The following is a 23,682-nucleotide window of genomic DNA, read 5'->3' as shown; positions in this document are numbered from 1 at the left end:
GTACACGCCTCCCCGTGGCATACATGTTAACTGGTCCCTTGTGGTTCCAGGCTAAGTTGTACAGGATCTCGGAGCAGCAGTGGGCCCCAGAGACGTGGCATAGAGGCCCATCGGTGAGTGGAAACGCCCTGATGCCCGTCAACCACTGTCCCAGTTATGGGTAAATAGCCCCAGCTATGGGTAAATAGTGAAGACCCCAGGAAGGCAGGCGGAAGATGTTGGTGTGAGAACCACCACAACGGCCGGGAAGGCGGAAGAAGGCAACCTTACCCCACAGCCACGTGGGTTAACTTGGGAGGGTACAGTGGCTAGGGGAGCAAATCCTGTGGCGATGTGAGAAAACTGAAACTAGTCCTCACAACTATATAATAACTACTGCACACAAAAACACTAGCTACACAAGTAATCTTTTAAAACAAATGCATAAAAATGATGTCTGTTTGTTGGTGTGACGGCCCTGGGCCTGTCGTACATGTGTACTGTGGTTTGTCTTGTTAACTTGCAGGTGTAGCGGAGGCGATAATGAGATGACTGTGAGTCTATTTAACCCCGCCCGCCCGGAGCCCAGGCGGCCGCATTCTCCCGACTGCGCACCAACATGTTTTCTCTCTGTTTGAGTTTTCCCTTTGTTAACTTCTGACAACATGCACCTCACATTCTCCATTACATCCATACACCTTCATTCATCACTGATACTGACAATCACACCACATCATTCCCTTGTTTGCATTATTATTTAATAAATGTCACTTTATTATTGTTACGTTGCTGTGCATCTCTCTGTTTTGTTGTGGCCTGTGAGCCAGTCGTAACAAGTTGGGGGCTCGTTTGCCGTGAGTATAAAACCAGGACCTTGTTTGTGGTTTTCTTTAGTTAATCCTAGTTACTTGCTGTTGAGGCAGTTTGGTTAAGTTGAGCTAGTCTATTGTTGTTTAAATGTTAAGTTGCACTACAGTCATGTGTAATATAGTTTGATGTATAAATCAGGGGACAAACGCTCATTTGCATCCTAAACCCCCAAAATATAAGTTAGCTCAAATTATTTGATATGTTAAATATAATATACTAAATATAGGTTTTTGTTTGGAGGTACATGTTTCAGGGACATTTTGCAGGTTTACTATGAGTCTCATGTAGCTTTAGACTTTAAGACAAAATGATTTACTGTCACAGAGCCTTTCAAACACAGCTGCAATTCAAAGTTTTATGAAGAAGAAATGCTTCAGAATATACACTGGTTATTGTCAAATCAGCTACAAACTTGAGTTATTTGGTAAGATCAATTATCATATTACTTTTTTGTTTTAGGAATAATCAATAAATCCTATGATTTCGATTTGATGTAGTTTTGGTTTAAAGGTGCTGTAGGTAGGATTTTGACAATCCAGGACTTAGCCAAAAAGGGAGAATGAATGCGTGTGCATGAGCAGTGATTGACACACAGTTAGACACCCCACCCTCCCCGGCCCTGATTGGTGCATCTGAACAGGGAGCTGTGGATTTTTGCAAATCACAGTACAGGCTGTAGGTGGTACCAGAGGAGTCGGATTTTTTTTTAAATGACCTGCTTCATGTAGTTCTGCTCGAACATAGGATCAGTTTCAGCAAAAATGACAGAAAGTTAGTTTTAGAAGTCTTACCTACTGCACCTTTAATGATATGCCTGAGCCACGCCTCTTCCTCCGACACAGAAAGCAGACAATCTACGATTAAAATGTTGGTAACATTCATGTGTATGTCAAAATGAATATATCTTTATTTTCAATTATACAAATGATCAATTGCAATATATTGTGTCACCAAAAGCTACCGAGCTCATTTCCATATATCATGCGATAAGTCCGTGTATTGACTATCACGACAGGCCTACTCGCGAGAGCAATATCTGGCTTTTTAGCTGCCGAATGCTCAACTATTTTCACCCGCTAGTTGTAACTGCTTCTCTCTGTCATTCGGTGCTGGTTAAGTGGCTTTATCAGAACTTTTTTTCACTTAAAACAGCTGCCTGCTGCTGATGGAAATTGTGCTGAAGAGAGCAGTGAGAGTGAACCAAAACAGTAAAGTTGTAGGCTACGAAACATAAGAAATGACTTGGAAGTTGCTAAAAACGCTTCTTAGAACTGAACAACTTTTGTTTGTCACTACGAGCGACCTCTTTTCCATTATACCTAGTCATTTATTTCCATAGTTAATAAAACAAAATATTGATCAGTGCAGCTTGAAGGATTTATTTTATTTGAGAAACACATTGGCCAGAGTATCTTAGATTAATTGAATCAAGCCTAAGTGTCCTCACAGTTTTTTAAATCACTTTTATATTCAGGTTTATCCGTTACTGATGTTTAATTAAAACAATAAATACCTTTATTTATGTACTTCTAAATTGCAGATGGTGGACTGTAAATTTCATCCACCGACAGGCCTTCTGCACCACAACATGCAGTAGTGATTCCCACGGGGTCCCAAGACAATTTTGAGTCATAATAGGGGGACAAAAAGAAAAGAAATGTAGCACAAAATCACATTTACTTTTCCCACAAAACCTTCAAATACATCAAGCTATCTGAGAGGGGACACTGCTCATCTATGTCCACACTAAAAACCATGTGATTAGAGGACACAAGAGCATGCTGCTTTATTTTAAAGGGTCACAAGCTGAAAAGGTTCAGAACACTGGTATACTGTCTCCTCACACTGTGCAGGATCAGCATCAATGTATTTATGTCTTTAGAAAAGGGGGCTTCAACATTTTTTAAACCAAGGATCCCTTAACTGAAAGAGAGATGGATCACGGACCCCCTACATATATTGTATAAAATGAAGTTGCATATAAAACTGGGCCCATAATAACGTGTAGGGCAGCCTAAAGCCTTTATACATACCTTTTTAGTGCATAAAATACTAAGCTATTAAAATAGGCTAATAATTGTTGGCATGATTATATAAATCATGTTTTAATGTTAAACATAATTACTATTAAATTCAAACAAGACAAGAGCAAATAAGTCAAAATAGATTTTTATATAAGTTAAAAAATATATATATATAAATGATGAACTACACACTGAATCAAAGTACATCACCCAGCACCTCAGCTCGTTCTCTGGAGCTGCAGCAAAATGAGAACTGGACTTTTGCGATGCAGACTGATTGTAAACATGAAACTGCTGCTGCTGAAAACTCTGAAACTCTTCTGTCACTCATATCATATCTGCCTGACACAACATTTATTTTATTTTAGAGAATGAATGTGTAGGCAGGTTCTGCAACATTAGTGTTTACTCGTCGACCACGCAGCTTTTTGTCATTCTGGGTCAAAAAAAACTTTTTTCCCCCCAATGTTTTAGTCTTCTTTTTCAAAACTTTTGTGGCTTTTGATGTTTTGAAGCTTTTTTTCCCCCAAGTTTTTGTCACTTTTACCAAGTTTGTCACTTTTTCTGATGTCTGTCTATTTAAGAAAAAGTTTTTCTTGTTTTTTTCCCACATTTTTGAAGCATTTTTGTCACTTTTTTCAACCTTCTTCCAACCAAATGCTATAAAATCTGATAAAATACCCAAATTAATTGAAAGTATTGAACTGATCATTTAGCTATTTTACACAAAAGAACGTTATATTGAACCATCCACGTTATTTATTTTTTTTTTGACAATTTGTTGAAAGAAACCATTACATTTCTGCCTTTTTTGGACTTCTGCGTTTTCTTATTTTCTTATTTAAAAAATGTGTGATTGAAATGTGGCACAGAAAACGTCCTATCTGTTGTAATGTTTTATGTTTTGTGTGGACCCCCAGGAAGAGCAGCTGATGTTCTGCACCAGCTAATGGGGATCCTAATAAAATCAAAAATCAAATCAAGCACTGATGTTTTTTAACAAAGTATATGTCTCTAAATGTCACACTGATCCTTTAAAGCACCTGAAAACATAAATATTCATGACTAAATAAGTAACAAAGGTCTAAGTAAAAAAAAACTCAAACAACACACAAAAACATAAATCTCTGATGTAAAACAACCCAAACTGTTATAAAGTGTGTAGAAAATGTGTGCTCATGTAAACCCCATCGCCAACAGTAAGTAGCTAATTGAGAAAACACATATTTAGCTGTGAAAGTACCAAAGTCCCTTAATTTGCACCATAGTAAACTACTTTATCATAAATAACCACCAGATGGTAGTAAAGCTGCACATTTAAAGTCTTTGGCTGAGGAGTTTAAAGTGCCCATTTTATGCTCATTTTCAGGTTCATAATTGTATTTTAAGGTTGTACCAGAATAGGTTTACATGGTTTAATTTTCAAAAAGCACCATATTTTTGTTGTACTGCACAGCTCTCTGTCACTGCTGCAGAGCCTCTTTTCACCTGGTCTCTGTTTTAGCTACAGAGTGAGACCTCTTTTCTTCTTCTTCTTCTGTACTATCTTTGCTTGCACTCGCACATGCGCAGTAGCTCAGATGTAGATCATGTCAGCTAGCTAGCTCCATAGACAGTAAAAGAAAGGCTGTTTCTCCAACTTCGGTCAGTTACGAGGCAGGATTAGCTGGGAGACTTCTTTAGCATGCTAACGCTAATGCTACGAATGCTACGAACAGCTCACCCGGAGACTGAAGGCAGGACACATTCAGAAACCGTATCTCACTCAAAACAGCATGGATGGATTTTTTTCAAAGTTTGTATGCATGTGGAAGCACCAGAGACACAAAAGAACACCCCAAATCCCAGAAAAAGTGTTTTTTTCATAATATGGCCACTTTAATACTTAACTGACTTGAACTGAAACCAGAGCTGCTTTGTTTGAATCTGTCTGTCTCTGAGAGTCTGTTGTTATTATCACTACCGTTTAGTCTGAGTGGCGCATCAGGACATTAGGTACTTCATGAGTCGGAGTCTTCAAAACAAATCCTTCAAAGCATATTGTCATATATATATATATATATATATATATATATATATATATATATATATATATATATATATATATATATATATATATGTTGTAGAAACTGTTTAGTGCAGAGCATCACAGTTTGGGTGCAAAGTGTCCTTCATCAGCCATCAGATGTGTGTCCAAAACAGACTCAAAGGTTTTGTTCACTAGGCTTTCTATAGTGAACGTTCACCCTTACTTTAGCTGATAACAAACTTCAAATTATTTCAATTTAAGTCTGGTCTATTATTTGGACTTTGCTATTTTGTTGTTCTTTAAGGTTCCAGTAAGGAGAAGCCAAAGGATCTGATGAATAAGTTATAGTAAGTGTTTTCTATAATTTACCTCCACTTAAAGGTGCAGTAGGTAAGACTTCTAAAACTAACTTTCTGTCATATTTGCTGAAACTGACCCTATGTTCCAGTAGAACTACATGAAGCAGGTCATTTAAAAAAAAAGATCAGGCTCCTCTGGTACCACCTACAGCCTGTAGTGTGATTTGCAAAAACCCACCGCTCCCTGTTCAGATGCACCAATCAGGGCCGGGGGGGGGGGGGGGTCTAACTGCGTGTCAATCACTGCTCATACACACACATTCATTCTCCCTTGTGGGGGGAGGGGCTTAGGAGACCGTTTTGGGCTTTAGCTGAAAGGGGGGAGGGACTGACAAGTTGATGATGTTCAAATTTGTTGGCTAAGTCCTGGATCTTCACAATCCTACCTACGGCACCTTTGACATAATGAGTTATGAAATTTCAACTTCATTTCATGAGTTATTACTATTCCAACTCAAGTTTGTATGCCAGTTCAGTGAAATGTAAATTTCAATGTGTCAACTTAACTTGGACCTTTTTCACAGCAGACATTTTGACTTGTCATAGTAGGAAAAGCACAGCTGAAATTGATAACCTTAACAATGGCTCAATTCCATCAAGTGTCCCAGTAAGCTATTTCAGTGAGTCAGGGTGCACAACGCCAGGGCCTCTCCTAAGTGGAATGCAGCCATCATTAATGGTTTTGAATACACCTGTGCTTTTCCTACTATGACATGTCAACATGTCTGCCATGAAAAAAGTCTACAGTGTGAGTTGGAAACCGGATCTCGCAGAAAGTGACCATGACCCCTGGTGTGGCGGCAATATTAATGTGTTGTGCAAATAGTCCCGGAAATGGTGTCTTGATCTAATATGACTAATAACTATGATAGATTTATTTAACACTTAATGATGCACTCCACCCGATTGCAATTCCCAAACGAGGAAACCAACCAACTGAGCAGAATGACAATGGCCAAAAGAGAAACAGCAGAGGACTACTTTTTTGTCAGCCACATCTGGATGACACTGGTAGCTAGCGTGAAGGCGACACGGCGGGCCTTTCTGATTTAGGAGAAGGGGAAACCAGGTGAGTGGTTGCATTTATTAATCCAATTTATTTTGTTAATTAGTTATAAAGAAATGAATTGCTGTCACGTTTCTAAACACAGGATAGTTTAGCGCAGCTTAATGCAAGAGGTGGAGGTGATCCATGATAATTAAAAGAAGCAAAGATAAGCTTTACAGTAGACAATTTACTTGGGGATGCAGCATGGGGAATGCGTGTTGACATTATTGAATATTTGAAGGAAACAGGGTTGTTGTGAGAACTTAGTTTAGTCTGTCCTAATTTTGGTTGGTTGATTTTGCTAGAGTTTTTTGGTTAAGCTGGTTGCCAACCGCCAACATCAGAAGAAGAAGAAGACATCTATGATTATTAGACCTCATCAAGACATCAAAAACAAATAACTGTGTCAAAAACCCTGCTCCAGTTCCTCTTGCACCATTTCTTAATTTCTCTCCACTCTCTTAACAGCTTCAGCATATAGCAACCCCTTTACATCTCTGACCATATTCACATTATTTCCTTTGTTTCCTTTCATGGAGATTTCCCTCCCAGTGCAGCCACTTTGCATGCTCTTCTTTTTCTTTGCACTCCTCCACAGAGCAATTGTCCTTCCCACACCTTCTGACTCTTCTACATACTGCATTGACATGTCCATACTCAGAAACATCTGAGAGGAGCTCCCTCATATGGCCTCACCCTGTAACACACATACTCATGATACACCTGGCATTTCCCCTTCAATAGTCAAGCACACCCCTTCTTGGAATCTTGTCAGTCTTTGTGCCTTACACCTTACACACAAAAACAAATAATAAAATAGATCTTATTTGTCATTGTGCTTTAAACAATACAAGTTTATCACCTCTTCAGCAGTGTTCAACATAAAAGTACAAGTAAATAACTAAAATAGAGAGTAAAAAAAAGTAAATAATAAATAACAAATAAATAAGTAAATGCAATTCAAGTGAAAAAGTGTTAGTGAATAAAAGCAAATACAAATGAAAGCAAAATATAGGACAAGCAATGTAAAAATATATATAAAAAATGATAAAAAGAGACCTAAACAGTACAATGTTGGTTAAGTGTGTGTGTGTGTGTGTGTGTGTGTGTGTGTGTGTGTGTGTGTGTGTGTGTGTGTGTGTGTGTGTGTGTGTGTGTGTGTTGGGCAGTCAGTCTTTTGCACAAGATGATGTATTCATGAAATGACATTTAGAATGTTCACTTATCCATTGTCTGTATATTGATACAATGAATGTAACTTGCAGTGAGCACAGGGCAAAGTTTGATTTCCCTGCCTTGTGTATCCAAGCCATGTTTGCCTTACAGAGAGTACATTGATCAATGGTTATCCAATCCAGCAAAATTATTTTTACCTAGTTAGTGCAAAGTGTCTGGGTGCCCATGCTGCGACATTGTAGAACTGTTACCAAACAATCTTGTTTCAGACTAAAGTTTTTCTTGCAAGTTTGACTGTAAATATTTTGAGACCAATCTCAACTTTAGGGACTTTGAGGAGTGAGGGGGGCTGTATATATTTGCTTTTTGCACAATTATTCCTCATATTAGGCAATGCAAATGCATTTGTAGTTTGGCACAACCATCTACAACGAACCAGATGGACTTTGGACTCCACATGTCGTTATTGAGATGAGTGTGATGATGCATGTGGACAAGTACTAGACAAACTGTCCTAATGTGGATAAAAATAAACTGTGACGCTCTGATAAGAAATCTGCCACAATAACTCCTTTTATTGTTTTGGTCTCCTGATTGATCCTGAAAATTCAACCATAGGCTGGGTAGACCGGGGTTGGTTGTCACACTTCTTACTCTTGTGTAAATTGCTCATCATTAAAACATCTTTCAATAGTCATTCCTACATTAAATGAAAGCTTAAGGCCTTGAAATTGGTATTCCTTTTATTTTCATAACTTATTGTGGGCTACCAACAAGTAATTAACCATCAAAGACACTGAAACATTGTGACAACCAACCCCCATCGCAGGGTGATACAAATGACAAAATATCTCCTCACCTTAACGTTTTGTGTGTGTTCCACCAAATGACCAGTGCAAAATGAGCATGATGACAGGACAACTTTATAATGTCGCAGTGGTCTCTAGTGTAGCTGTAATAAGCAGTGTGACAACCAACCCCGATGATTCCTGCAGTTAGTCTCAGAAGGTATTCCAGCTGAAAGTGTTATTCTGGGGTTGGCCTCGGAGAAGTAAGCGTGAGGCAAGTTTATTTAAAGTGAATAACCCATCGAGGCTGAGCTATGAGTTACCTTGAGGTTTTAGTGAGGAAAATAAATAAACTCAGTGTTTAAAAAAAATATATATATATATATATGCCAGAGGATTGAGGCAGCACAGCCTATTACAGTAAGATGAACATTTCTTTAAGGAAGAATCATTTTACCCATACTGGGACATATTACAGTTTGTCTTGATTGCTTTGACCTGCTTAAAGAAACTGGGATCCACTCGGTTTTCATCATCACTGTCTCAGCAGAGCAGAAGACACCTCTTGCAAATGTGTTAACCCTTTCTCATTGGATTGACACATTTTCCCCACCCTTTTGCAGAACAGCTAACACGGATGTCATTCAAGCAGTCCAAACTCCATTGTTTTAGCTTTGGTAAGCAAACAGAAACCATCTGTTCCTTCAATTAGCAATCAGTCTGCAGGCCATAAAGGTGCAGCGTCTGTGTTGTTCTTTGCCAACATGGATGGAAGAGGTCTAAGACAGAAGAGACTGAGTATCAATAGTGGCTGTTTCTTATACTCTACAGTAATATATGTTTATACTTTAGTGTAATCGATTTTATTTTTATTTTCTAAATTTCTTATACTCTAATAGATTTTATTTTGCTTTACATGTATTTTGTGTAATATTTACAGTATTTCAGTTTTCAGCTACAGTTTCAAAATAAGAATCAATGGAATCAATAACATTTGCATCAAAGCATTTCTGATTCTGGATCCAATTCTTTGCAAGAAGGCAAATTTGACGACAAATGTCACTGGCATGAAAGCTACGTACAGTAATAGGCTACAGTGACAAGAAATGGTGCACTGATTCGCACTGTATCAGTGCTGTATTTAGTATTTTGTTGTCCACTGTGTAATGGTTGATTGGAAGAGCTCATACACTTGTTTGCAAGTTGTGTTGTTTGAAAGCAAAATTTGCTTTTGTTGCATATTTTAAATGTTTTGGCACGGTTAGAGCCTTTTGCAAACAAAATGTGTCATTTTGACCATGAGTGCCACTGTTTCGGCCTATGTGTTCACTGTTGAAGTGAAATGTGGAGTTTGAGGTGACTGCTGTGTCAAAGCAATCAAGAAAAACTGTAAAGTGCCTGTTAGAAGTGCTTTGAGGATCACTGTCTTGGTCCATATTTTGTAATTATTAATTTTGTGTAGAGAATAGGCTATAGGTGGATTGTGTTTTGTTGCTTATAAAGCAAACTGGTTAAGCCGTGCTGCTTTTAAACTTGACATTTAATTAGCTTAAAAGGTACCCTGTGTATCCAAATCACTCGTTAATAAATACACTGCTGTTTTTTCATGCTTGCTTGTGAGTGAGTGAGTGAGTGAGAAAGTGTGTGTTCAGTCGTGTGTGTGCGTGCGTGCGTGTTCAATCTTTAAGAATGTGACCTGGCGTTCTGAAAATTGAAGTGAGAGATCAGAAAGCTAAAAAAAAATCCAAATCACAGGTTCTGTAATAAATACTATTACTATACTTATTTTAATATATATATATATATTATATATTTTATAATTGATACTGCATGCGTCACAGTGGTGTTGAATATATTAGACAGCATGAGCAAATGAAGCAGACCCATTCTTTACATGTAGGATGGTATTTAAGGTTGCATTGCACATACATACAGGTGTATATTTCCCGGTCTCTATGTGCACTACGAGAAATATTTAAATGTTTTGCAGAGTTTTTTTTCAGATACATTATCTTGTTTTAGCATTTTCTTTTTACTAGGTGCTTTTGTCTCCTCTCCACATTGTTTTACAGAACAGCTGCTCGCCATAAGGACTTCACTACTGTAGCTTGTGTCTCCAAGCTGGTGGCAACTGAGTCCAAACTAAGACCAATGTCCAATGAAGTAAGGACCATATTTGGTTAAGAAAAGACATTTATTTAGTACTGAAAACAACACTGAAGACGAGAAGGAAAATGTGAACAGCAGTGTCCTGCTGTGTCGTGAATAGCAAAACACGATGCTCGCATCACACCCAGACACAACATTAGGGTCAAAGTGTTTTACATCAGAAATATGGGTTTCTTACAACCAAATTGCCCAAAAATAACTTGGATGCATGCACGTATGTTGAATGGAACCCAAACAACGTTCTTCGCAGGTAAAATGAATGATTACTTCCATTGAATTTTTGGTGTTTTATTCAATTTCTTAGCATTTGATTTAAAAAAAAAAAACGTATCCTGACTGAACTTTGACATACACCAGTCTGTGATCCACTCAACATCCTCTGAATGCAACTATTAGTCAAAATAATTCATAATTCCTGCTTTTTCTAAACTCAAAAATTATCGATTTTGACCCAGAAGGACAACAATTTCACAATCGACGGAAAAAACAAGGGTTAAGTCAGACATTTTCCACGGAGGCATGTTATTTCATTGAAGGCGGTTTCAGTGCTGTTGTGCTGAACACCTTAACTGCAGCCTAAACTGACCATTGGCATATCAGTGTACTTTGTAGACATGTCAAAGTCCAGCCAACTGTTTCACCCCAGCCTGCTGTCCACCGCCTGCTGTGATGCGGGTGAGGGGAATGATCTTCATGGTAGTCTCTTTCAAGGAGTACCAGCGGTCATGCCATGTCACCCAAATAATACCGTTGTCAAAGCCGAATTCACCTGCGTCCTTTTCTGTGTACCTGCCACCTAGATAAAGAGAACACAAACAGGTCAGAGGTTATGTTTGATTAACAGTTTTGGGACCTTAAACAACTCAACAGATCATTCAAGATGAACACCAATTAAAGGATTGGGCACTGGTTTCAGCCATGCGGTCTTACCCTGGTAGTATTTGCCGTTCAAATGTGCAGCGTGACATCTGTTCATCCACCAGCCGGAGCCGTCCTGCTCAGCACAGTTGCCGTTATACTTGTCATTGTCCTGGTCGAAGGTACTGAACTGCATGCCATTGTGGGACGTGTAGAACTTGTCACTGGGATCATCACCAAAGTCATAGCCATCGAAGGCGTCTCCAGCATCACCGCCAAAATAGTAGCCGTATGTTAGACGGTACTTGTCGACCTCTGGTGCAACTCTGAACATGGTGTAGTCGGCATACCTGGAGAAAGGAGGCCACAGGGAGGAGTGGAGGTTAATATTTAAGTTTTTGGTCACTTCTGCCGAGGCATACTTGTCTTCTTCAAAGGAAACCTCATCACCAGGGTCATGTTTGCCTTGTCAGCTAGCCCCTTTGCTCTCCTCTTACATAATCTGTTATCATGTGAGTGCAGCCTACATACTTTTTGACGCCCTGCCAGTCAACAAGCTCTATCCTCAGCACAAGCGGGATGGATGCAGTGGCCGTCAGGAGATGCATCTTCTCGTTACCGAGCCAGAACTCCGTGGTGTCATCTGGTGAGAGATAGCCAAAGCCCTCCTTGTACTGGATCCAGTCCTTGTGGAAGTCCACGCTGCCATCGCGCCTCTGTGGACAGGAAAAAGTGATCAGCGTCTGGGGGCAGGGGATGGTCTTTTGGACTTTCCTCATATTTTATGTTAACCTTTCCTTGTAAAATGTATTAATTGGTCAATTTCATACATAGCAGGCCTCCGTATCATCACATCTTATTTATATATCCAAGAAAGTTTGGCTAATTTTCTCTGGGGTTTACTTGTCTCTATATGAATTGTCTTGTGCTTGAAGACATTAAAGAGCAATTTCCCTTAACTTCTCAAATAAAGCATATACCCTCTGTATGACTGTGAAGCCGCGTCCAAAGCTGTCAATCTCACAATAGACCAGGAACTGCTCAGTGGCTTTCGCTGGCTTCACATAATAAAGACCACTGGAGGTGGCACCTTTGTTTGCAACATCCTGGCAGTCTGATGGAAGAAGAAGAAGAAGAAGAAGAAGAAGAAGAAGAAGAAGAAGAAGAAGAAGGAGGAGGAGGAGGAGAAGGAGGAGAAGGAGGAGAAGGAGGAGGAGGAGGAGGAGAAGGAGGAGGAGGAGGAGGAGGAGGAGGAGGAAGGAGGAGGAGGAGGAGGAGGAAGGAGGAGGAAGGAGGAGGAAGGAGGAGGAGGGAGGAGGAAGGAGGAGGAAGGAGGAGGAGGAGGAGGAGGAGGAGGAGGAGGAGGAGGAGGAGGAGGACAGTTCAACGTTAATAAATGTCACAACAAAACCTAATAAAAGGTCTGTGTGGTTTACTCCAGACTGGTGCTGTTAATAAAAAACAAGAACAAAATAATGGAATGTTTTCCTGTTGTTGGATACAGTATATCTTATGTATTATTTAGAAATAACTTATTTGAAATAAGGTCACAACAAACTACATCTAGAACAAATCTGTTTACCTTGCATAGTAGACCATATTGATTTTAGTCTCTAACTAAACACTGAACAAGGACAGTGGTGGTTGAGCTGATTGAGAAACCTCTTGTGAAATGGTATTGGCCTCGGGGTTGTTTTTTGTTTGTTTGTTCCCCCCCCCCCCCGTAACAGGCGCTGACACACCAACCTGATTATCGGCCGTCGGACAGTCTGGCAAGGTCGGTGACCCGAGTCTGTTCGGTGTGTTCCGTGCCGTCGTCAGTCGGAGGAGCCGTCTGCCTTCATTTGGGCCGATTTGACTTGTTGAATCGGCCGGTGGGCAGTCGGACTCAATGACCAATTACCGGAAATAGCGAGCGGGATGAGTGTGACTAAGCCTCTCAAAATCTGAAGAAAATCTTTTAAACTGACCTTTGTCGATCTGAAATGAAGACAACTATTTCAGCAACTGTATGGCCTATTTCTCGCTTAAATGTTTTCAGAAACACGTTTCGGTGAACTATTTTCGTAAAATACGAGATCGTACGAGCCGCCGTTATGGTTGTTTTTGAAATTCGGGAGAAGCCAGACCCACGTGGCGCGTTTATCCAATCAGCTGCCAGGTTTTTATTTTTTTGGGCGACGATATAGATTAGCGCCGCCTGCTGTTATGGAGACGTATTACGCCTTGCGCACGCGCAGAACGTACGCTCAAGTCGGCGTCGCTTCGGTGTGTTCTGAGGCACTATTTGGACCAACTCGGGGAGACTGATCAGTCCGACTGCCTTTTCTGCCAACGGTCGGTCGTCGGGTTGGTGCGTCAGAGCCTTACCTGTTCCTGTGAGGGGTTGGATCTCAACTGAGTCTTTGCAGGGTTCACTGCATTTCTGCTGCAGCTGGATGGAGAGTTGTTTCAAGTCCGACATTCTCCTCTCGTTGGATGTAATTAAGTTCTGAAGATCGCTGGAAAGAGGGAAGCAAAAATGAGTTGTACAAAGATATTTTATACAATAGATAGGAACAAAAAGATATGACATAGAAGCAAAACGAACAAATCATGAACCAAACTTGGGAAAATATGTTAAACATAATTAAATGTGAGTGTTGTTTTTGTTTTTTTTATGTCAGGAGTAAGTCCGAGTTCCTATAGGGGAAAGAGGAGTGGGCGGAAAATCGCCACATGATCTGTGTTCAGTCCTAACAGTGTGGGCGAGGAGGGTTGGAGCGCATTGACCTGAAGGCGTGTTATTTTTAACATTTTAATCGAGTTATAGTTATTATTTAATGGGTAAGAAGCATTTTCACGTTTAAATTGGAGGAGGTTGAGCAATTTGATATATTTTACATACTGTGTTTAATCTACAACAATGCATCAATAAACTGTTAATTTGTTAAAAAAAATAATCTGCTAAGTATCTAGTAATCTTAACGGTCAAATAAAAGCTTTGAATTGTTATAAAAGGTACAATGTTTCACCTCTGTAATGGAGTGAAATAGAAGTATAAAGTAACTTGTTTGAATAGTTACTTTCCACCACTTGGTATGAAGGTTCATGTCAAATGGTATAATTCCAGTGTTAATAGTAACTTACAGAATCTGCTGTTCCTGTGTGACGATGGTCTTTTCAAATCGAGCAACATCATCCAGCATACTTGATGACTTTTTGTAGTGTGAGTCTGAAATAAAAAAAAAAGTGATTGTGTCAGTAATGATTGCAACACACAACTCAAAAACACAAAAACAAACAGGTGTTGACCAAAGTGCTTTACAAAGGAATTTTAAATGAGTGTAACAGACGAAATGATCTAGGCATAACAATAAGGGGACTCAAACACAGTTGTATAAAAATGGCACCAGATGAAGTGTGTTACCTGGCGGGGAACTCTTTTGAGCAGAAGCAGCTGAATCTTTCATGTAGACAGCTGTTTCACCGGCCTCCTTGGTCAAATTAGCAATTATGTCAAGTTGCTCTTGCATATAGTCTAAATCCTTGTCCACCCCTGGCATATACCTCAGCATGTAATCAGCCACTCCACATGTCGTAGGGCAGTACAGTCCCTGATTACAGATGGGCCAAGTACAAAAACATTGATGATATTATATATACATACACAATCCATATATGTGTGGATACATAAAATCCACACTGCACAAACATATAAGATTATTATTTGTAACTTACAAAGCCGTCATTGATGTTGCATTTTGCTGCGATGTTGTCTCCTCGGATTTGCTGCGTAAAAAAAAAGACAAAAGGTTTTAGATGTTTGTGCTCGAGAAAACTGGGTCAGTGAAAAAGCTAAATTCAGTGACTTACTGCTGATGAGAAGGAGAAAAGTAACAGAAGTCCTCCTGCCGTTGCGAGAAGTGACAGGGCCATGTTGCTTTGGCCACCAGTTATGGTCTTGCCTTCTGTGGAGAATGAAGAGCTGCTTGACTCTGTGGGATATTTATCCGAACAAGGTCCTCAGGTCAGTGTTTGATAAAGGGGTCATGTGCAAACATCCCACTCACTGTGCGGGGACAAAGATGTGACTCAAAACATACAAAAGAAGTAATTTCCCAGATTTGTCGCTGTTTGTGATTGACAAACTACAGCTGTAGTTGAGCCATCAGAACACAGCCAAGTGATTTTACCGTTTGTGTATAACCTAGTACTGTTAATGATGACAAGACAAGTCTAAAGGAATGGTGACTCAGCTTTGTATATTGCCTTCTCTAACAAGTACATGACGACATTTTATTCTATTAGACTTGGACTATCAGTCAAAGAACTAGGACTGGGACAGAGTTTATTTCATCATATGATGAAAATCAAAGACAAATGACAACATTCATCATTTCTTAAAAGACATTGTCACTATAGCAACATTAAGTTCAATTAAAGCCTGCCCAACAAATGCTAGACGAACACAGCCACACCACAGAAAACACATATTTTGAATGGATTTTTGAAAATATCGTAATAGTAGGCTACACTTTTTAAAATACGGAAGCCCCCTTCTGTCAGTAGAAGAAAGAAAAAGAAAAATTAGAACTCATGGTCACTCAAAATTAAGTCAATATAATGACATTTTAAGTTGTCAAATGGCCTTTTGAATGGGAGTGCTAGGAGCTACTACCCAGGTAACAATTTTTGGTTCCCAGAACGTTCGTTTTTGGTTGCGGGAACGTTCCCTGAAGGTTAGTTTTTGGTTCCTATGGAAAGTTTTCCTGGCGTTTAGGGAACGTTAGTTTTTGGTTACATCGACCATTCTCAGAACGTTTGCCTAACGTTGCAACCTTTAGAGAACGTTCCCATACAGTTGTAACCTTTAGAGAATGTTCCCCCTAACGTTGCAACCTTTAGGGATCGTTCCCCTACCGGTGCAACCTTTAGGGAACGTTCCCCTAACGTTGTAACCTTTAGAGAACATTCCCCTAACGTTGTAACCTTTAGAGAACGTTCCCGTTATTTTTTACATTGCCCTAACCTTTAAATAACTAACGACTGTGTTACCAATTGTATTATTAGTTTAAACTGTCTATTATTATATCTTGGCAGGAATGAATGAACAGGCAACAGGCAAACTTGATGGGATTTAAAACTTTAATATAAAATTGACAAAATACAAAAAATATAAAAGGCCTAAAAAAAATAATATAACAATCAGAAACTATACAAATAAGAAGAAAAAAACAATGGAGTGGATGTAGAGTTCAAATGTAGTGTGCAAAGATGCATATTGGATTGATAATGTAATGAATTGTTATATATTAGCATATTAAGAAATACAATTGCTTTAATAAAAAAAATACAAGCTGCAAGATGGATGGAAAAAAAAAAAAAAAAATGTTATAAAAAACAGAGCTCCATGGTTTGGCTTATAGTCCTTCTCAGCTGGCCTAAAAAGAAAGAAACAAAAGTTTGATATGTCATACTAAGAAACAACACGTTGACAAAAGCAAGACTAATTGCCTTACTAACAACTCTTTTTTTTCACATCATATAGAAGCATTTCAATTTACCGTCTGTGTGGGGCAAACTTCAGCGCTTGCCCGATCAAGTCCTCCACGTCTGCTGCAGTCAGCGCGGGGAAGTTCTTCTTGGAGGCCGCTAGAGTAGAAGTCAAAATGAAGCAAAGTTACAAGTCAAATTAAAACCTCTTATCAGCCAAGCTAAGCATAATACTGTGAACAATAAAATAACACCTGCCTGTTATAACCCTGCATATAGTCAGGTCCCGGAAGGTCTTCTTTTGCCTTTCTTCCCCGCAGGCTACACTCTTTCAGCACGTTATTAGTTGCCACTCGCCGTAGCATGCGTCGGACTGCAGTACCTGTGGTCGGACCTCTAAACTTTGTCAGGAAAAGTTGCTGTAAAACATATAGAAATACAAATTATACATGTGGAACAAAGTGGGGAGCTTGTACAATCTCATTTTGTAAGTGAAGTCAGTTCTGTTATGATGATATTTGAATTTATGCAATTATATAGTGTTAATCTTAGGGCACTTAATCACCATTTTTATCCTCCTCTCCGGTTGACCGAGACTCCGGTCAAACTCCTCCAGCTCGGTGACTGTCGAGCAGGGCGACACCAACATGTCCTCGCCTGGAGCAGAGGGAGGGGACTGGGAGGTCCTTAACAGCATGAGCAGCTCATCCATCTTCTCCTCAAATGCATCCATCCGCTGTGTCAGGCGGGCAATGGATGTCCTCACGGCTATGGAAAAATTAATGGTGTTAGTTTTAGTTGTTATACATTATAAACTTGCATATGTGAACAACTTAAGTGAGTCTTCTTACCTCTCATTTCCGTCTCCTTGGTCTCCCTCTGTGTGATGACTCACCTCCCTCTGTGTGATGAGGTCTGTTGTTTACAACAACAAAAAAAGTTAAGTTACTCTCAAGTTCCTTGTCATGAAATTGTATTTAATTGGAAATGGAAAATGCAAAGCCACTGTACCTGTTGTTTTGCACAGTTGCTAAAAAAAACCCCAAAAAAACACTTACATGCAGGTGGTGGAGGCAGTAACATCTGCTGACCTGACAAAGGGCAGGAAGGGACAAACGCATCAGAACAGTCACGTGATATGCACCAGGTTGAATTTCAGTAGTTCAATGGTAGGAAATATGCAAGGGGGTAAGCTTCTCCTTGGACCGTGAACCTCCTATGGCGCCATTTTGATGCTAATAAGCAATCACCTCCCGTTAGCATTCCATTGACTGCCATTCATTTTGACGTCACTTTGACAGCGAATAACTTTACATCTGAAGCGTTTAAAGACTCTATTTGTCCATTGTTTATTTCTAAAGAAACATGACAATGTATAAAAGGCTCCATTACCTTGTACCTCACGTTATGGCTCCGTAGCAGACGTTTTTGTAAAAATAGGCTAACGATTGTGTCATAACCACGCGACTTACTGTTGCATAGTAGAGGAATTACCGTATAGTACAGGAGAAGCGCGCAGGCAGTTTCGCCTCACATTAGCTGTTTAAGTGTAATTACTAATGTTAACTAGCATTTTAGTTAGCAATAATTAGCCTGTGTCTATGTTATCTCATTACATATACCTACGCTCTCCGTCTCTGCAATATTCGGAATGATTGAGATTTCTCTTGGCACAGCTACCAGAAGGCTTACAACTTTCAGACAGGTTGCTCACGGCACATTTACGTCGTCTCTCTCAGTTGGAGGCTGCGCAGTAATGCTCAGCGCTCACCGGAAAAGTGCTTCTAATGGCCTTCACTGGTCTCCATCCAGAGCAACAGGATCTGTTGGTCTATATATATATATATATATATATATATATATATATATATATATATATATATATACATATATCTATCTCAATGGAACTATGACTCTGGTTTTTCTTAAATGCATGCATAAATATTAACTTACGGACAGGGCTTCCGGACTCACGCTCCGTCCCGAAATGCTTTCTTGCTTGTGGAATGGATTCATCTGAAATAAAAGACCATACAATTTGTAATGATTGCAAAAATAATATTTGAAGTGTAAATAATAATACATAGTCTGTACTTAAGGTCTTACCATGATTATCTAAATAAACGATGGATGTATTTAGACAACCAAGGAGGTGTAATCGTTATGTCGTGCTAGGTTAGCCTGCAGTTTCGTGAATAGAGCTTCTCTTAATACATCCATGGCTTTATCTCTCATCCACGTTACAGGCTTTACAGCATACAGCCCTCGGATGTATCGTAAGATAAGTGTTAAACCCTAACTCCGACTGAGTTCAGCTCGACTCGCTGTATAATGCTGGCAACCATGTCGGAGCTTTCTTTAAGTTGTTTACCAAAATCTCTCACCTTGTTGTCCAGGTTCCTTATGGTGGTTAAAACATCACCGAGGGAAGGCTCAGTCTCTGTGGCCAACTTTGATGTATCCATGGGGCTAGCAGCGCTCGCAGCATAGCTAGCTGTGGAAAGCTAACTTGTTTCGGGCTAGCAGTCTTGAGCGGAGAAGTCTTTACTGGTATCTTCGTCCTACCTTGCGTTATAACACCGTCGGTGAAGTGTAGTCAGCATATGTTTTAGTCAATGGCAGTATTTCAGTTCGAATTTGGGACCAAACGAACGGATCTTTTGTGTGCCCTGTTCGCCAGGTGTGTATACCGGTGTTGTATACGGAAGTCAGGACAGGACTTGAATCGGTCACCTGAAAGCAGAGGATCCTTGACATTGAGAAACGACTGTCTTCCCCCTACTGGCGTAGGGGTGTAACGGTTGGATTTGTAAGTGAAATGTGAAATGAAAGAAGTGAATTTTCTTAGTTTTGAAAATCTATTGATAGATTCTTGTTTTAAGTATTTTCACATCATACAGTTAAAAAAACGAAATCAAGCACAAAAGTATTGTTTTTAACTAAATTGTTATCAGCCTAAAAATAAATATATATTCTATTGCTATGTTGTTTATCTTAGATTTTATAAGACCGATCATTTTTGAGTGAATCTAAATGAAGTGACTGCAAACCTTTTATATGCTACAACTGAAATGGAGCTGGTTTAAATAAACATTTTCAAAACCGCACTCAGAACAACCAAAAACAACCAAACGGGAACGTTGTGTGGAGGTACAGTGCAACCACAGGAGAACGTTTCAGTTGGTTGGTTCCCTTAACATTTAGGGAACGTTATAACCATGAGGGAACGTTCCCTAAACGTTAGTTTTTGGTCTGGTTCGAACTAACCTTTAGGGAACCAGAAACTAACGTTCCCCAACGTTCCCTAAACGTTCTGTGTTATTGGGGTATGATCGCATCAAAATCGCTATTTTTACAACACTAAGAAGGCTCACACATGACACAACATGAAACCAGTGGCGGTGCCATAGATGTTCTTTTGCTGGTGCTTTGGGGTTGCTGGACGTTTCAGTGAGGGTGCTCTGAAATTTTGAGTTTCCCTTATAGGAATAGGCTAACGTTACACACAATCACGCAGATGCCCACCCACCTCCGCCGCGGTTTACTAAGCAAGCGAACGAGAGAGATTGATTTAAAGTTGCCGATACAACAGCACCATAGAACTCTGATTAGCCCACCAAACATATTTCAAATACCAGCCAACAAGCCGGGTTCAAACAATCATTACTGCAGCTCTCATACAGTGGTTCAGAAGATTAATGCAGCAGGCCAAATACACCACCCATAGCCAAGCGCACACATAAACACACACGCGCATGTATCCTCACACAGTTTTCACACTTGCAAGTATGGTCAAAATAATGTAGTCATATCTTAATATATCTAAATAAGCCACTGAGGGCGAACACGTTTTCTGGGCTAAAAATAAACCGATGTCCAGTGCGCTGTACAACTTGAGATTCGGTGATCCATTTGTTCACATTTCTGTAAAACACATGTTCACTGTAATGCTCTTCTACGAGACAGAGTAAAGTTCTTGCATGGACCCCTGTCAGCTGACTCACCCACTGTGGCCTGGCTGTGCGATCCCCTGGTCTAATGTCATGTACAGCAGGGTGACGTTATAAGCATCCTCAGCAGCAATCACAGCCGTGGTCAGGTCACCTTCCTCCGGCCGCTTTTCTTCGTGCCGGTTGGTGACGAGTTCACCATTTTGACTGGCAAGATGGCGGCGAGCTCATGTGTAGAGACCCTGGTGAGACTTTGAGCAAAGTTTCATGTTGTGTCGAGCCTTCTTAGTGTTTTAAAAATAGCTATTTTGATGCTATCATAGTAGTGCCCCTAGTACTCCCATTCAAAAGGCCATTTAACCGAAAACGAGAATACGGTAAATCTAAAAAGTGGTGCTTCCGTCCTAAATATGCTTTTAAGCGAAAGTTTGACTCGGGTACATTCACAAAAAGACCCTAGGTTGCATTTTGGTGAGAGTTACGCTTTAACAAATCACATCAGACAATGATGCTATGTATGAACATTTTTGATCTCCTCTGTCAAACTCTAAACACGTCAGTTGATGGGGGAAAAATAAAAGTAAAGGGAGGAAACTTCAGAACAATTATATTATCATTTTCATATCACAATATGTGTAAAGCCTACCAAAAATTAGGCAGGCTTGTTTTTGTAATTGTCGGTGGTACATACTGTATGTATAGTGATATTTTAAGGTCTTTTTTCGTAGGTTGTTTTGTGAAGATAAACATTAAGTCTCACTCAATCCATCTGGAATAATCTCATTCGGAATGTGATGCTAATCTGCATGAAGGGTGAGTACGTTCAAATAACATTTTCTTGAAGATTCTACAATACTTTTGTATTGTTTGACTGAGGAATGTTTGCAGATCATTCCATACTGTTCAAGGCCACTTTACACTGGTCTTATCGCTCCAATATTTTGCATGCTGCACAGTTAAACTACAGCATAAAATGCATGTAGTTTTTTGATAATAGTAAGCCTGAGGGTATTCTTCAGTAACTCTTTTTATTACAATCAAAACAAACCGTGGAGGTAAATGGAAAACAATAAAAGCTCAATAAGGCTTCATCTGTACGCCCCATGTTGATATTAGATGATAGATTTTACCTAAACTACCTCTGTGTGACCTGGTTTTATTATGTGGAAAAAAACAGGCCCAGGACGGATATAAAGCCTTGCTGACCTGAGAATGAACTGCCAGGCCCATGAACCTAAATAGTGCTGAACCTTTGCTGAACTGGCCTCTTTGTGAAGATACGCCAGATGGAAAGTCTCTTTCTTTCTTTCTTTCTTTCTTTCTTTCTTTCTTTCTTTCTCTCATAGTACCATAAAGACACAGGCACTCTCTCTGAACACTGTATCCAGGATGTTAAAAACATGCTTTTGGGCTGTTGTTTGTATTGATGCATTCAGACATTGATGCCAGGTTGACATTCTTACATTGTGTGTACTGTATCAGGATCCAAAGCAACAGAAAAGCAATACAAAGTTAGTAGTCTCGCTTTGCCTGACCTTCCTCCACCGCAGCATTCTGGGATGGGAGAAAAACTTGCTCTGGTTTATTTGCATTTCTTTAAACCAATTAAAATTTGTCTTGGGCCGCGCTGAGCACCGTACGGAGCAACGGTGCCTCTGCAAAATAGCCTCGGGAAGGAACTTGTTTTGATGGAACGTGTGTACATTCAAAAGTTGTTTTAGTCGTGCAACAGAAAACTCAGATTGGACAGATAGTCTAGCTAGCTGTCTGGATTTACGCTGCAGAGATCTGAGGAGCAGTTAACCATAGTCCTCAGAAATCCACCGGAGTTTAGAATGGAAGGACACAAAGGAAGCCCAAGGCAACGGACATCCGGCCTATATGAGTAAAATTTCCGTCGGCAACGGAACAATCCTGGAAGTGGAACGTCGAGGGTATAGACTACAAAGTTAGTAAACAACTTAAGTTTCAAGGCTGAAAAACAAAGTCAGCGTAGTTCACACGTGGTCTGACCAGGAATTCAATTTAATGAGCCTTCTGGTCCCCCACTGGTCACAACTATAAGCCTGGAGCCATTTGACCATGTTGTAAAACTCCCCCAGGACAGAGGGCAAAGGTTTGTTGTAATGCCACCTTAGGGTTTAACCTGTGGTCGAAGGCAGTAAGTCGAATCAGCTGAACGTAGATCGGCGGTACAAAAATGCAGCGAGGCTGACACTTTGTTGACCGCGAATGGCTTTGGTATATCTCAAGTTTTCAATAAATGTATTTCTAAGCAACTGAGTTCACCTGCATATGTACTCTTAATATTTGCACCGCCATGTGGATTTATTGATCTCTGCTCTGCTTCCATGTTCAATTTGCTCACACCTAGTTTGGAGTGGGTTCATTTGGTCCATTTTGGTAATAACGGGACTGTCAGTACCCGATCCGTACCGCCTGTACGATCCGTTCTGCGCATGCGCATAATTACGTAGTAGAAAACTAACGATGTCCCTGTGCGATTTGTACCACGCATGCGTTGAAACACTTTACGACCAAACATCATACATTTTTTATTAAATCTTTATTATACAATAGTCATAGCTACAAACAATCAAGACTTATCACTGATCCAAAACCGTGTAGCGACGTCGTTGTTGTGTTGTTTATGTTAATGTTTTTACTTTTAATACTTCGTCTTGACTAATAACCATAGACTGTCTATTATTAATGTGATGAAGTGTAAACGTACATAAGTATCCTTTTGAAGACGGGATGACAGCTCTTCCAGCCACTACTGCTGTATACCACCATAGTAGCTACATGCTAACGACAGTAAACATGTCATCTTAACTGGCAATGTTGTTAAATTCTCCCCAATTCCGGGTCACATTCCTGCTGAAACATGTCTGATTGTGTAGTGTTTGGTTCAGAAGCCTTTATCAGCGATTTTTGACGTTAGAAAGTGCTGCTTC

General features: G+C 39.9%; 2 protein-coding genes across 3 annotated transcripts; both read right to left on the bottom strand.

Annotated features, from left to right (window-relative positions):
- Positions 1 to 10,460: 10,460 nt before the first annotated feature.
- fgg (fibrinogen gamma chain) lies at positions 10,461 to 15,218 on the bottom strand. Its single transcript, XM_078267678.1, has 9 exons — positions 15,156 to 15,218; positions 15,021 to 15,071; positions 14,710 to 14,896; positions 14,430 to 14,514; positions 13,671 to 13,801; positions 12,281 to 12,414; positions 11,832 to 12,016; positions 11,373 to 11,650; positions 10,461 to 11,238 (listed from the first exon to the last, which is right to left on the bottom strand). The coding sequence occupies exons 1-9, from the start codon at positions 15,216 to 15,218 to the stop codon at positions 11,060 to 11,062; spliced, it is 1,293 nt and encodes a 430-aa protein (XP_078123804.1). The 3' UTR covers positions 10,461 to 11,059.
- Positions 15,219 to 16,413: 1,195 nt separating this feature from the next.
- LOC144530362 (uncharacterized) lies at positions 16,414 to 19,506 on the bottom strand. 2 transcript variants are annotated; one of them, XM_078269916.1, is made up of 8 exons: positions 19,160 to 19,506; positions 18,729 to 18,791; positions 17,787 to 17,866; positions 17,627 to 17,690; positions 17,341 to 17,543; positions 17,034 to 17,194; positions 16,847 to 16,934; positions 16,414 to 16,723 (listed from the first exon to the last, which is right to left on the bottom strand). In XM_078269916.1, the coding sequence occupies exons 4-8, from the start codon at positions 17,631 to 17,633 to the stop codon at positions 16,715 to 16,717; spliced, it is 468 nt and encodes a 155-aa protein (XP_078126042.1). In that variant the 5' UTR covers positions 17,634 to 17,690; positions 17,787 to 17,866; positions 18,729 to 18,791; positions 19,160 to 19,506; the 3' UTR covers positions 16,414 to 16,714. The 2 variants fall into 2 exon arrangements, with proteins under 2 accessions (XP_078126042.1, XP_078126033.1); XM_078269907.1 differs by having other exon boundaries at positions 17,834 to 17,866.
- Between the last annotated feature and the right edge of the window lie 4,176 nt (positions 19,507 to 23,682).

This window comes from Sander vitreus, chromosome 2 (genome assembly GCF_031162955.1).
Source record: "Sander vitreus isolate 19-12246 chromosome 2, sanVit1, whole genome shotgun sequence".
Classification (NCBI taxonomy): Eukaryota; Metazoa; Chordata; class Actinopteri; order Perciformes; family Percidae; genus Sander; species Sander vitreus.
Note: the sequence above shows the minus strand (reverse complement) of the source record. Positions and strands in the feature narration are given on the sequence as shown.